The sequence below is a fragment of the Lipophrys pholis genome (genome assembly GCF_963383615.2).
Source record: "Lipophrys pholis genome assembly, chromosome: 21".
NCBI classification, from domain to species: domain Eukaryota; kingdom Metazoa; phylum Chordata; class Actinopteri; order Blenniiformes; family Blenniidae; genus Lipophrys; species Lipophrys pholis.
Window position 1 is genome coordinate 11885899 of NC_137649.1, and position 13460 is coordinate 11899358.

At 38.6% G+C, this 13460-nt stretch overlaps 1 protein-coding gene across 1 annotated transcript in view; it reads left to right on the forward strand.

Moving 5' to 3' along the window:
* Positions 1 to 13460, forward strand: part of lama2 (laminin, alpha 2) — a 194450-nt gene that overhangs the window by 153535 nt on the left and 27455 nt on the right. The window contains exons 41-51 of the mRNA XM_080490875.1: positions 1663 to 1741; positions 1831 to 1962; positions 3198 to 3314; positions 3501 to 3664; positions 4455 to 4593; positions 5625 to 5727; positions 6954 to 7070; positions 8839 to 9021; positions 10021 to 10175; positions 10705 to 10848; positions 13300 to 13433. Of these exons, the coding sequence (XP_080347001.1) occupies positions 1663 to 1741; positions 1831 to 1962; positions 3198 to 3314; positions 3501 to 3664; positions 4455 to 4593; positions 5625 to 5727; positions 6954 to 7070; positions 8839 to 9021; positions 10021 to 10175; positions 10705 to 10848; positions 13300 to 13433 (1467 nt within the window). The remainder of the gene's footprint in view (positions 1 to 1662; positions 1742 to 1830; positions 1963 to 3197; positions 3315 to 3500; positions 3665 to 4454; positions 4594 to 5624; positions 5728 to 6953; positions 7071 to 8838; positions 9022 to 10020; positions 10176 to 10704; positions 10849 to 13299; positions 13434 to 13460) is intronic.

Consider the following 13460-nt stretch of genomic DNA (forward strand, 5'->3'; position numbering starts at 1 on the left):
GATGTGGTTGCTCAGATACCGTGAAAAAGAAAAAAAATGGTCATTGTTGGACATGGTTCACATTTTCAGTGAGCCATTCGTCTGAAAAGGTCATTATTTCTCCTGTATTGCCATGTTGTACACAAGAAATGATTCGATCCCTCCTCCACTTGTTTTTATTTCGCTTCTGGCCATTTCCCACTGGGTTCATTAAAGTTTTATCAAATCTAATCATTACCTTGCGTATATCCCCAAAATGGAGTCAAACTCTCCTCTGAGGGACGTTAACTGGAGGACACGAGATCGTTATTGTCCCAATTAATGGTGAAGGTGAAAAATAGGAGTCGTTAAGAGACTCAATGTTAAGCATATGGTTATTAAACTGCTGAAGATTTCACATTGTTACAAAGTATAAAGAGAGAAATTAAGAACAATCTGTACTGTCGGCTGGATATCAACACTGAATAAACGGAAGCCCGAGAGTTGGTTAAGTTTGGGCTTCTCAAACCCTCAAAGAAATCAGATGAGCCCACAGAAGCTATTCAAGCAATGAAAAACTGAAAGATGATTACCAGTATGATCTGTGGTATTGCTGTACATCAGTGCAATTGAACTGCAATGAAAATTATTTGTGCAAACAATAAAAGCGTGACCTACCAGAGGAGTTCAGACCTCAATGTCTGCCTCCTGCAGTTTGCAGAGCTTGCGAAGGGCATGAACACTGGATAGAAGTTGCAGAATTAGCACACGGTGCTGCTTTGGTGACTTTGTAAAGAGGTTTAGGGGGAGAAACTGTTCAAACACCCATGAAGCATTTCTCGCAGAATACACCGGCTCCCTAATCCAGCTGCACTCTGCTTGTTCCTCTTGCTTGCCTGGTGGCGCACTGCTCACCTGAAAGCTATGCACGTGCTCGCTGCCTTTGCTCCTGCTTATTTCGCATTTCATAAGCCAAACCCTGACTACATATGTACTCTACCAGTCCGCTTTCCCTACAGGGAAAATTCCGATTGCCACTCCCCGCTCTCCGCTCTGCTCAGGCTGGATGAGATTGTTGCCCACCTATCAAATACTAAGATTACACAAACGCCTCTCATAAACACCCTGCATTTGCATACAATCCATCTGATGTCAGATAGGGTGTAAATTATCAGTTAAAGGCCACTTTTGCAAAGGCTGATGACACTTAATAGTTAATTGGCATCTCTGAAGATTTATTGCATTAAATTGGATGGATACTAAACTGAAATGCAAAATTCATGGCCTGAAATGTCGTTATCAGCCGAACACCCTGACAGGACCCAGTGGTTAGGCTTTAGTGCTATCTGCCCTGCTGCAGCACATGTTGCTTCACCACCCACCCACATACAAACGGACGCATTAAGATGATATTCCAAATGTTTTACATAGCTGCAATTTAATCTTACTTAGCCTGGGGGGTCAATAGAAGAAAGTCTGCTGTTTCTTTAAAGTGTTTCAGTATTCAGTCATATAGAAGTATTATAGTATTATAGTATTCACACTTGTGGAAGCTCTGTAACACATCATAGTAACCCTCCTCCTCTTCCCTCTTGTCTATAAATTGTAGTACTCTTGTTTATTTACTCAGCCATTCCACTAACAATGGGTGAAATTGTTTTTCATGTAAATGATTTAATCTTTTTTTTTTTTTTCTCTCTCCAGTCTAGCAGACGAGTTGTATCAGAAAGTCAAACGCATGTTTGGTGACCCCCATCAGGCCACAGAAGACCTGAAAGCAGAGGTAATTATTACTATTAATCTCCCCTTTCTGGTCTTCGCGTTTGCTAAATGAATGACATTTACATAATACCTCCCTGTCTGCTTTCCAAGATAAAAGAGAAGCTGTCTGACCATGAGGGGAAACTACAGGAGGCCCAGGATTTGATCCACGCTGCCCAGGGGAAGACGTGGCAGGCTGGCTCGCTGGCTGAACAAAACCAGGCGAACCTCACGGCTCTGGAGGTGGAGGCAAACACAAGATTCACACAAACACAATCTGTGATAGTCGCTTTATTCACTTGGAGTACATCGCCAGTGCATTGCCAATCCCCCCGGCACAAAACAATATGCGATATTGATATGATTTTATGAATTTTGTGCATGTAACTGAAAGTTGACCAATTCTCCTTTTAAATTGTCATATTGTGACAAACCACGGGTTAATAATTGTTTTGACTTAGTACCAAAATATAATTATATACATTTGCTACTTGCTCCTGTTACTATAATAGCTTTCTTTTTTTATTTATTAATTCTTTCCAGGCATGTGACAATTCAATTGTACATACATATGTTCATATGTATGCTGTAGTTTATAAATTCAGTAAACGTACTTTCTGTAGATAAAAATCACTGCATTCAGAGTTGATTTACAAAAACCCAGTGATCTTAATTATTCTGTTCTCTGATATCTTCAACCGTTCTGTAAACTGATCCTAACCCAGGAGCTGCTACAGCAGCTATGCTTTTCAAACAAGTTGAATGTAACATTTAATAGTGTCACAAACTCAAACTCAGCTGTACAAAATGACTATTTTGGATCTCCTGTGACCAAACATATAGATCTATCATCATCTGTCATCTTTGGAACCATTTAGATTTGGTTTTTTTGAGGCTTTTTACTTGTGATTCGTCATGAAGCTCAGATGTAACACATATTCTTATACACAAAAAAACAAAACAAGAATTTATGGAGATGATAGTTATGTGACCTGGATGCAGAATTCTACAGTGATCTGAATGCGAACATGCAAACTTTGTATTCGTGATATTTTTCTTTGTAATGTTTCTTTTCTGTTCCGACTATGCATTCTGCAGGAAGAACATACATACAGTAATGCACATACTGCACATGTTAATGAGACTGACCATCTTTATTTGACTCGTTGTATGTCCCTTGTGTCCTTTTACAAATTAAACTAACTAGAATTTCTAGATACTTTGAACCATAAAGAGGCTTTTAAAATGCATCATTGCAGAAAAAAATATGTATTTCTTGAACGATAGACACATGAATGATCACATACATATGTTTCCTAGTATATACATGCATTACCATATAAAATACATTGTAAAGAACTCCAGCGGTGCGTCGATATGTTTTTGTGTCCACTGCAATAAAAGAAAATAAGCGTTTGAATACACTACAACACCAGCAGTTTGTAGCAGGTAACTAGTGGAGATTTGTCTTCTTGCAGAGGAAGCGCGCTGCAGTCAGCGGGGTTAAAGATGAAACACAAAAAGTCCTGGGAGAAGGAGAACACCTTCTGGTTGAAGCAAACCAACTCTCTGGCAACATCATCAAGGAGCTGGAGGTACTAAATTCGAGACAGTGGGACCTCTTTTTCTGTCTGCGAGGTTCTGAAATACCTGTGAAAAATGTATTCCATGGACTTTTCACAAGTGTCTTGACAGGATGAGATAAATGTTTGAATAGCTGAGCCATTCCTACATCAAAACATGTAGGAAGTGTTTCGGCCGTTAAATGCTTGTGTTTGTAGGACCTGGAGGAGATGGGGAGAGAGCTCGGGCCCTTTCATGACCAGCTGGATGAAAGAGTCAACCACCTCACCGACGGTTTGCATGACGGCCGGCTGGCGAATCAAGTGCTCGATGCAGAGGAGCATGCAAGGCAGCTGAATGAGTCTGCAGCCATTCTCGATGGGTAAATACACTAAAGTCTCACATGTAGGCAGGTGTACACATATAAAATAGTAAAGGATCCTCCTAATCTGCTACTAAATAATAATAATACAAATAGAAAGAGATGAGTTACTATAAGTACCATTTCTAAGAAATACTTTCTACCTAAAATGTTAAAATAATAGCATCACTTTTATGTTTGGGACTTTTGGAGTTGCTCAACTGTTTAGACTCGTTACAAAAAATACGTTTTGCGGTAGATTAGAGGGACCGCTCATGTTTGACAGTTTGATGGGAACGTGTAGAGAGATGAGGTTGAAGTAGTTTGGTCATGTGTGAAGTTATGTGATAAACTTCGATAGTTTTATAAAAAAGGGGATGCATAAGAGGAGCTGTTAGGAGAGAGAAGAGGATATCTAGTGGATGCAGTGAGGGAAAACATGCAGCTGATTGGTTTTTGTATCTATGTTGGAAGAAGATCATCTGTGGCAAAACTTAGTCTACAAAAGTAAAAAATTCTCACTATAGTAAACGACTATTAACTGCTGTACATTTAACTGTTTGTTGAAGTGTCACTACAGAGACTTGAGAAAGCCTTCCAATAACTTCAAAGTTGAGATAAGACAAAACATTATATCAAACCCACTTGAATTAATGACAGAACAACCTGGGACGTGTGTTGTTGTTTTTTTTTGCTTTCTACAGATATACAGATATTTTACATTTGATTGCTGAAAGAAGTGCGAGTAACAGTTTGAGTAGAAAACCACTGTTTACATTCACGATTTATTCCCACTCTTCTCTTCTCACAGTATTTTGGCTGAGGCTAAAAACCTCTCCTTCAATGCAACGGCTGCCTTCAATGCCTACAGTAACATCAAAGGAAATGTTGATGCTGCAGAGAAAGAGGCAAAAACAGCCAGACAAAGGGCAAACGAAGCACTGGCAATGGTAAGAGGACACGCATACCGACACGTATGAATGTAACCTTTGAATGAATGGGAACATGACTTGTCGGCCATGTTGTCCAGTAAAAGCCGTATTGCTCTATTGCAGCAAATATTCACAGACAAAGCTGTTGTGTAGGTATATTTATACATTATGTAATCCAACTCATACCCCCGTACTGTGCACTCATTGTCGATAGATACCAAGCAAAAGCACAGGCAAGTGTCCGCTCAGCATTAAAGATGGTGTGTAGCGTGTGTGTGTGTGAGTGTGTGTGTGTGTGTGTGTGTGTGTGTGTGTGTGTGTGTGTGTGTGTGTGTGTGTGTGTGTGTGTGTGTGTGTGTGTGTGTGTGTGTGTGTGTGTGTGTGTGTGTGTGTGTGTCCATTAGTCATGGCTGAAAGATCAAAGCAGTTCTCTCTCCCCCTCCTCATCTCTTCCCCCGTCTCCTCTTTTATTATCATGACTACAAACACCTGAAATCTTCCTTTGCCTTCTTCTTACCTTTTAATTCATTCTTCTTTTCATCCCCTTCTGCCAGTGCTTTAATAAATGTTTATTTGTTTGGCACTTTTACATTGATCGTCTCTTTTCAAATAATCAAATTTATTTATTTAATGTTATCAGGGTTGTTGTTTTTTTTCCTGTGAGCCAATTCTTTCATTTTCCCTTTTTCTAGTTTCCTTTCGACTCAGTCATCCATTTTGTTTGCATTTATTTCTTCCTGTGGCTTCTGTCGTAACCCCCCTTTAGGCGTGTGAGAGTAAATGAATAAAAAGACGGAAACATGAAAAAGAAACCAGGTTGAAATCGTAGAAATAATAGAATGACTAAAGTGAGTTTCTTCCAGAATTGCTTACCAATGCAAATGAGCCATGCTTTGATCTTATTGAAAAGAAGCACTGTAGGCTTATTACTTTACCTTTTTAGGTATTATTAAACTTTAATTTTTGTCTGGAATATAAAACAATATGGTAGCATTGTCAGCCAAAGTAGATTATGTCACTAATGTTGTGCTTTTGCTTTCTGTGTGTAGGCTTTAGGTCCAGATGTTCCAGCTAAGGAAGCAGCACAGGGTGCCTTGAAGAAGAGCCACACGCTGCTGGACCAAGCAAAGAAACTTCAAAATGATGTCCAAGGTAATGTGTGGGTGTGAAGTGTGAAAGAGCCCACCTCCAACTCTTGTCACCAAAATTATACAATAGTTTTTAAAGGGAAAAATAAAAAAAATCCATGTCTTGGAAGATTTTTCAAAAGTTCTTGTCCAGCTGTCAACATTGGATAGAATCTGGTTTAGCTCGGTAGTAGCACCATTGCTAGTCCTATCAAAGAAGCATACCTCCTTTTGCCTCAAAGGGTAAAATGTTAGTGATTAAAAATGTTGTTGTTACCTTTTTTACTTTTGTCATACATACTGTGAAACAGTGGCAGAGCTGCTGTGTCTGTTCACTGATTTAGTGTCAGCAAAAGGTTTTTTTTCTTAATAATTGAAACTTCCTAAATCAGTGCTTACTGCTGTTTTTTTTTTACGCCTAACGTAACTTGTTCTTTTAAAAATCTGGAAAAAAAATTTGTGTAATTTTAATGGCTGATTCTCTTTAATTTCGTGTAATATCAATTTAGAAATCAATTGGTGTTGATGTTAAGCAATACATCCAATAGAGGGAAGTGTAGAGGATGGACGGTGGAGGGCAGTGGTTCTTTGTACTGATGCAAAGGCAAGGTGATGTCGTAGATTTTCTTATATTCCTTCTTATATTCACCCACACTTCAAAGTAATATGCCATTTCTATTGTTTTTCTAAGTTCTGTTTTCTCATTTGATCATTTTGTAAGTCGCACATGAGCTATACTGCACAACACTGCCCCTACAGGTCATCAGTGTGGTATCGCTATAGTTTTTACTGTGTTTACCCGTAATGGATCAGAAAGAAGACCAATGCTGCCAACCTGTTGATTGTAATTTTTTTTCCTTTATTGGATTGTCTTTCCCTGTTGCTGTTCTGTCCCTAAATATCTCTGGGGTTGGCATTCATCACGCAATGAAATCCTATGAATGTGCTGCTTCTCCAAGAAGATTTCATTTTTCTGATCTGCAGTATAAACGGATATTCAATTCCGTCTTCTTTGATTCAGTTAATCTGCAATCAGAGTCACTCTTCATCTGTTTAATTTCTTACTGTCAGTCACTTGTTCCCATTAGGGAGGTGAGAGAGGTGATTTTATTAGTGGGCGGCCTTGGCTTCAAATCAAACCACTGTCATCATTTACTCTTTTTGTGTGTGTGTGTGTGTGTGTGTGTGTGTGTGTGTGTGTGTGTGTGTGTGTGTGTGTGTGTGTGTGTGTGTGTGTGTGTGTGTGCGCAGAGAATGCAGATAGCGTGGCGGGACTGAAGGGCAGAGTTAAAGCGGCGAGAGACAAAACCAAAGACCTGCTGAAAGCTGTCAATGGAACCATAGCAACGCTCAACGCCATCCCCAACGGTATGACTGCACAAACACACCGAGTGTGTGTGTGTGTGTGGGTGTGTGTGTGGGTGTGTGCAGACACTTGGGAAAGAGATAAAGGGAGAGTGGATCAATATCAGTGAGCGGATAGAGGTCAGCTGCTCGGGTAAACTTGACTTGACACATGTCGGTACTCTCAGGCGCGAGTACGCTCAGAAACACACTGCAGTGATGGAGAAGCAGCGGAACCGCTGCGATACACATTGGTTCTGTTTTGATCGTCATCCAGAAAAAATATGAACTGCAGCTACTAAAGAGACGAGACCCAGAGGTTAATGCCACATGTCAAATTCAAGTTCAAGTAACACAATAATTATTTCATGTCATTGCTGGAAATTAGAAGATTACCATTCGGATATTTGCAGGATCCAATCACAGACTTGGTGAAGGGCAGCGTTCTCAAACATTTTTACTAAATCATGAAGATTTTGTTCTGTTTTAATATGATCTGAGTAGAACAGAGTTAAATTGACCCAGTGCATCATATTGTAATTTTTCTTTTTTACACTCCAGGATTGAACAGATTCCACCATCAGCAGAATTGAATAATGAATATTATGTTATTGTACAAGAGAGGTCAATAAATTAATGTTACTTTTTTTTTAAAACTCATTTGTATTAAAAGAACATTGTAAAACTAATAATACTCATTCATCTTCCGAAAAGTAAACAAAAAAAGTGAAAGGCTCTGAAATGAACCAAAAGTAAACACTTAATGGAATTCTTCTGAGGGAAAATGTTAATGACTCCCAAACATCAAAACAATTCTTGAATAAAATAAAGAGAAATATCCTGTAGTTCTAATGTCTGTGTAACGAGGATCAGATTCAGCGTGTTGCTACTATTTCTTCACCTTCTGGAGAAGCTTTTTTTTCTCAATTCCCAAGTCTTCTGATTTGTGAATTCTTTATTATTTTTTTTGGTTCATAATTTTGTCTTTAATATTTTTCTTGTATTAACAACAAATACACAAATAAATACACAAACTGTTCTTTTTGGTTTATTTAACTTGGTGTCAAGTGATAATCTGAAAACTCTGAATGACTCTCAAAGACTTAAACTTAAACAAAAAGGAAGAACATTTGTGTTTTTGGGAGATTCTTCTTCTTTTTTTTTTTTGTCACTGATTCTTAGCACTAAATCGCATATATTTGAAAAGCCTGACTGTTTCTCTTTGAAATTAAACCCCATTTGTAAGAAATGTGGGTGAGGAACTGATGTTTTTCGGGGGGGTTTTCCACACTCCACTGAGGCTCCTGAAAAAAGTATGCCATGTTTCTTTCCACTTCAATCATGTGATCGACCAAACAGGTCAACAGCAGCGAGCAGCTGCGTGGCACCGGTAAAGAAGAGTTTTTGCATTAGGTCAGCCCACGTGGTGAGCTCTTCTGCTCAGCCCACAAAATGCACGTTCCTTAAACACGTGGCACCATTTAAAAGGGAAATAATCAGACTTTGAGCTGTATTAGGAAGTAGCAGTGTTATAGCACAGAATAGATCTAGGAAACAGAATGTTTGTGTGTAGTTTAAAACAAAAACTGACGTATCAAATGTTTTACTGTTTTAATGTAAAAAAAAAAAAAAAAAGAACAAAAATGACACATTTATACTCACGTTCAACATTATAATATTAATTCAAATAGCCACCTGAATTCACTTGCATTGGTATATGATTTGCACGTACAGTTTTTATTTATGCAATTCAGGTATTTATTTATTTTTTTAATGTTGTATCTTTTGACAGACACAGCAGCGAAGCTGGCAGCCACCAAGGCTGTAGCAGGTGACGCTAACGCCACCGCCATCGATGTCCTGGAACGCCTTGGAGATTTGAACCTGCGACTCGGCGGCCTGCAGCGCAACTACAGCGAGCTGGAGGACACCGTCAATGCAGCCAATCAGATGATCCAGGACCCTGAGAAAAACAGTAAAGTGCTTTACTATCCCGCGAGTAGTTCACAAAGCATTAAAGCTGCAGAGCATCTGTCATCCTGTTTTTTTTTTTTTTTCTTGGCTTATTTAACACTCAGAATGTACTTTCTTTTGGGGTTTTGATTGGTTAATCAACAGTTTACTTACTCCTGCTCCACCATAGTGTTTTATCTGATTCTGTTTCAATAAGTAATAACAAAATCTCAAGATATTGTGTGTTAGGTTTCTAAGCTTTAACAATACATCTGCATTATCTTCACTTGTTTGAAACTTGGATGAATGAAGTTCCTGCCTCATAAACGCAGAAATCTATAAACTCAATAGAAATTTGATATTTTTCTTTCTGTCTCTCCCTTTGTTTCAATCCCCACAGCCATCAGTATGTATCTTTCATTTACCTTAATTCAAACGCTCATTATTTTACGTGGTGCACCAATACCATTCAGTTTAGAGATATAGTAGTATAAACAAAATTTGAAATAACACATTAAACACTGAATCCCCAACAGCAGTGTGTTGGCGTTACCAATATTACCAATTTCAATTTAATCTGATTCCAACAGCAGTATTGGAGCACCACCCTTTAATTTGTAAACCATCTTTAATAGCTATACATTGAACAGTAGTTGCTTCTAATATTGCGTCAGCATGAAAGCTCGGCACACTATTTGTAATTTTCCTCCTTATATGTTTGTTCTTTTGACTTTGTTTTCCAGTCTCAAGCTTACATAATATATCAGAGTAAACACGTAGAAGCAGCTGTCTGTGAAAGCTAAGCTCCACTAATTGTTTGGCTCCACTGGCTTTTCAGTCCTTCCTGCTCTTTCACCATTCTTCTCCTTTAGTGGTTTCCTCCGCTGCCATTATTCTTCATCCTCTCCTGCAAGCTGCTCTTCATTCTCTCGAATGTGATGCACAGTGTCGCGCGATGATAACAGCAGCTGTACTGTTCTTTTCCCTATCCCTATTGTACTTGATCTCTTCCTGTCTTCAGTCCACGCTGCAGGAGCTAAAGTGAAGGATTTGGAGGATGAAGCTGACAGACTGCTCGAGAAGCTGCAGCCAATCAAAAGGCTCCAGGACAATTTGAGGCGCAACATCTCGCAAATCAAAGAGCTGATCAACCAAGCCAGGAAACAAGCCAATTCAGTGAGTCGTCAGCTGGCCTCGCAGCTAAAGAGAGGCGGACTTGGTGGGCTTGAACCCCATCAGCTCCCCAAAATGTCCTAATGTGGCTGCGTCCACCACATCCAAGAAATAGGATGGGTCAATGCAGAATAAGGAATTTCATCAAGGGATTAACAAAGTATGATTTAAAAAAAAAAACAACAACAACACATATTTCCCCTAAAAGTCTGAATAAAGGAGATAAGTATCTGATTTGATTGGCTTCACACTCAGCAAAGTTTGCTTTACAATGTTAGGAAACAGGAAAATGTAATCAAACGTTTGGATGCAGATTTAAACAAGAGCAGGGAGTCATCAGACATTTGACAGATAACAGCTACATTGACAAATATCTCATTATAATGATAAATCAATGGTTTTTTTTTAATATTATTATTTTCTTGGTCCTGTAGTAAGATGATATGATTACAAATTAGGCCTCCACTGCAATAGTTTCCTGTAAGATTAATGGCGAGTTAAATTCGTCCTCATTATCTTTTCGTTTTTTCAGATCAAAGTGTCCGTGGCTTCAGGAGGGGACTGCCTCCGCAGTTACCGCCCAGATATCAGAAAAGGAAGATATAATACCATCATCCTTCATGTTAAAACCACCACACCCGATAACCTGCTGTTCTACCTGGGATCAGCCAAATATGTAAGTACACTTTTAATTCTTATTTAGAACTGGTATGAATATGACTATGAATGGTCATAACTCAGGATTTCTCTGATACAACCAAACCAAAGTACACTGTGTGTATAATGTCAACAGACACCAGAAGGTAATTTCACACTCATTAAATTTATTTGGAGCGGCTAATGTGTCTTTATAGTCAAACTTTGTCTGATCGTTTACATTTCTTATTAACTCATTAATCATATTCGGTATAATTTCGAGATGCTGGATATTGCCTGTAGCATTTATCATGCTTAAAAAAACGCCTGCCTCCCAACACACACATCACACATACACACAAACTAATATATCCATGAACTTACATACACCATTCCACACACAAAAAAAAAGAAAGAAAAACGGACACACGCTCATACTCCCAAGTGATTTGTCTAATGTAAAAATAATTAATACATTCTGACACGAACTCACCGGCACCCCAATAAAGCGAACACACTGGTCTTTTAAAGTACTGGTTGATAATCCCAAAGAGGGCACATGTGTTTGTGCATGTGTGTGTCTTAACAAGCAGCATCAATTAACAACTAGTTTATGTTGCTATCTGCTTTAGCCTGATTTCCCCTGAGAAATCTACACTCTGCCTCGTCTGACTGGGAGGTCTTGAACGTGCACGTTATTTTGTCTGTCTGTGTGTGTGTGTGTGTGTGTGTGTGTGTGTGTGTGTGTGTGTGTGTGTGTGTGTGTGTGTGTGTGTGTGTATGTACGTATGTGTGTGTGTGTATGCTTGTCTCACTAATATTCTCTAATAGCGAAGAATTGAGAATGAATAGTAATTCTGCGTGTACGCGTGCACCTCCAACATTTCACTAATAGTGTGTAATGCCAGTTGAATAATAACGATGCTGCCCTGTGATCTGTACTAATGAATAATTGTCATTACCCCGGAGGAACTAGGAAGATAAGTGTGTACACTTGTGTGTCTGTGCTTGTGTGTCATTTGTGTCTTCAAATGTAACTTCCTAATAATCTCTAATTGTGCATAATACTATATGAATAATAATGTTGTTTATGTGCTTCAGAGACAGAGTTTATATTCAATATTCACTTGTTTTTTTGGGAGGGGGCTCATACATAACTAATAAGACCATTAATCAAAATACAGCAAGATGCTGTAAAAATCTACTTACAGGGACAATTGAAGAAAAGGTTTAGACTTAAATGTTCAGACCCGAATGGATCTGAGCTTGAATTCACAGACTCCCTCATAATTTTGACATTTGTTGATTTTAATGTCCATGACTACACAAGTGCATCACGACTAAAAGTGTTGTTTAACACTCTAAAATGGATTTGTCCAATTATTAGAAAAGGTAGATTGTAAGATGTTAATTTTGATGATATAGTCTCCTCTGTCTGCCTCGTTTCTCTCACCTTATCATTGCTCTCCTGCTCTGGTTCCGCCTGCTCCTTCCACAGTACATCATTCTCAGTCTGATACAAACATTTGAGATGCAGTATTTTATCACCATGTTAACAACAATCCACGGCACCTATAGCTGGTTTTGATCCAGTCTGATCACCTGATCCATGAATCACATCCAGCATATTATTTATTTTTTTTTATTTCAGAGTGACGTTGTCATGCAGAACATAACACAGGGAGCGAAATATTAGACTCTTACTTTTGACAACCCACAGTGTTTTCAAGGAAGAAAAAGCTCATCTTTTATTCAAACCTAAATGTTAACACATTTTTTGTGTACAATGGCGTTATGGTGCTGTATAAGACGCTGCAGTTCTGGTTGCTTAATACTGACGGGTAAATGTTTCCAGAATCTTCCAGAAACGACATTGCTCTTCTTTCCTCTTTGCCTCTTGTGCGTTTTATGATCAGTCAGTATGAATTATATTTAAATCATTCATATATTTAGCGTTTTCATTCCATTGTCTGTTTGGATTACTGATATTACGACCTAACAAAGTTTGACAAACTCAAAATTGCACCCCTTGTCTTCTTTACTGTTCAAATACCTCTTGTGGGTGTTGTGATAGATTGGTAGAACTTATTTCCCTTCTATTTTAATTCCAATACCAAGCCTTTGATCCAACCTACAAGCTGTTTGAGTTTGAAGTTATTTTAAAACACATATACGCACATACTGACATGTTGTAGTTAAACAAATGAACAAAGCAATAGGATTGCGACTGCATGGATACGTATTCCAATGATATATTTATGGAGAATTGTTGAAAGCCTACACATACTGACGTAATTAAGAAACAACATATTATAATTCTCAGGCTGACAACATTACATAAATCCCATTAAAGACTCTGAGTGAAACGGATGTTTTTGCCATTTTCTAAGTCTGCTCGAAAGGTTTTGAAAGAATAAACCACATTCACTGAGGTTGGTTAGGTTTGTAAATAGATTATTCAGCATTTGTTTTTTTGTGTGTGTGTCTACAGGTTGATTTCTTGGCCTTGGAGATGCGTAAGGGGAAGGTGAATTTCCTTTGGGATGTGGGTTCAGGTGTGGGGAGAGTTGAGTATCCTCATCACAACATCCATGATGGGAACTGGCACAGAATAGAGGCATCCCGGTAAGAAATGCACATACGTGAATGAAC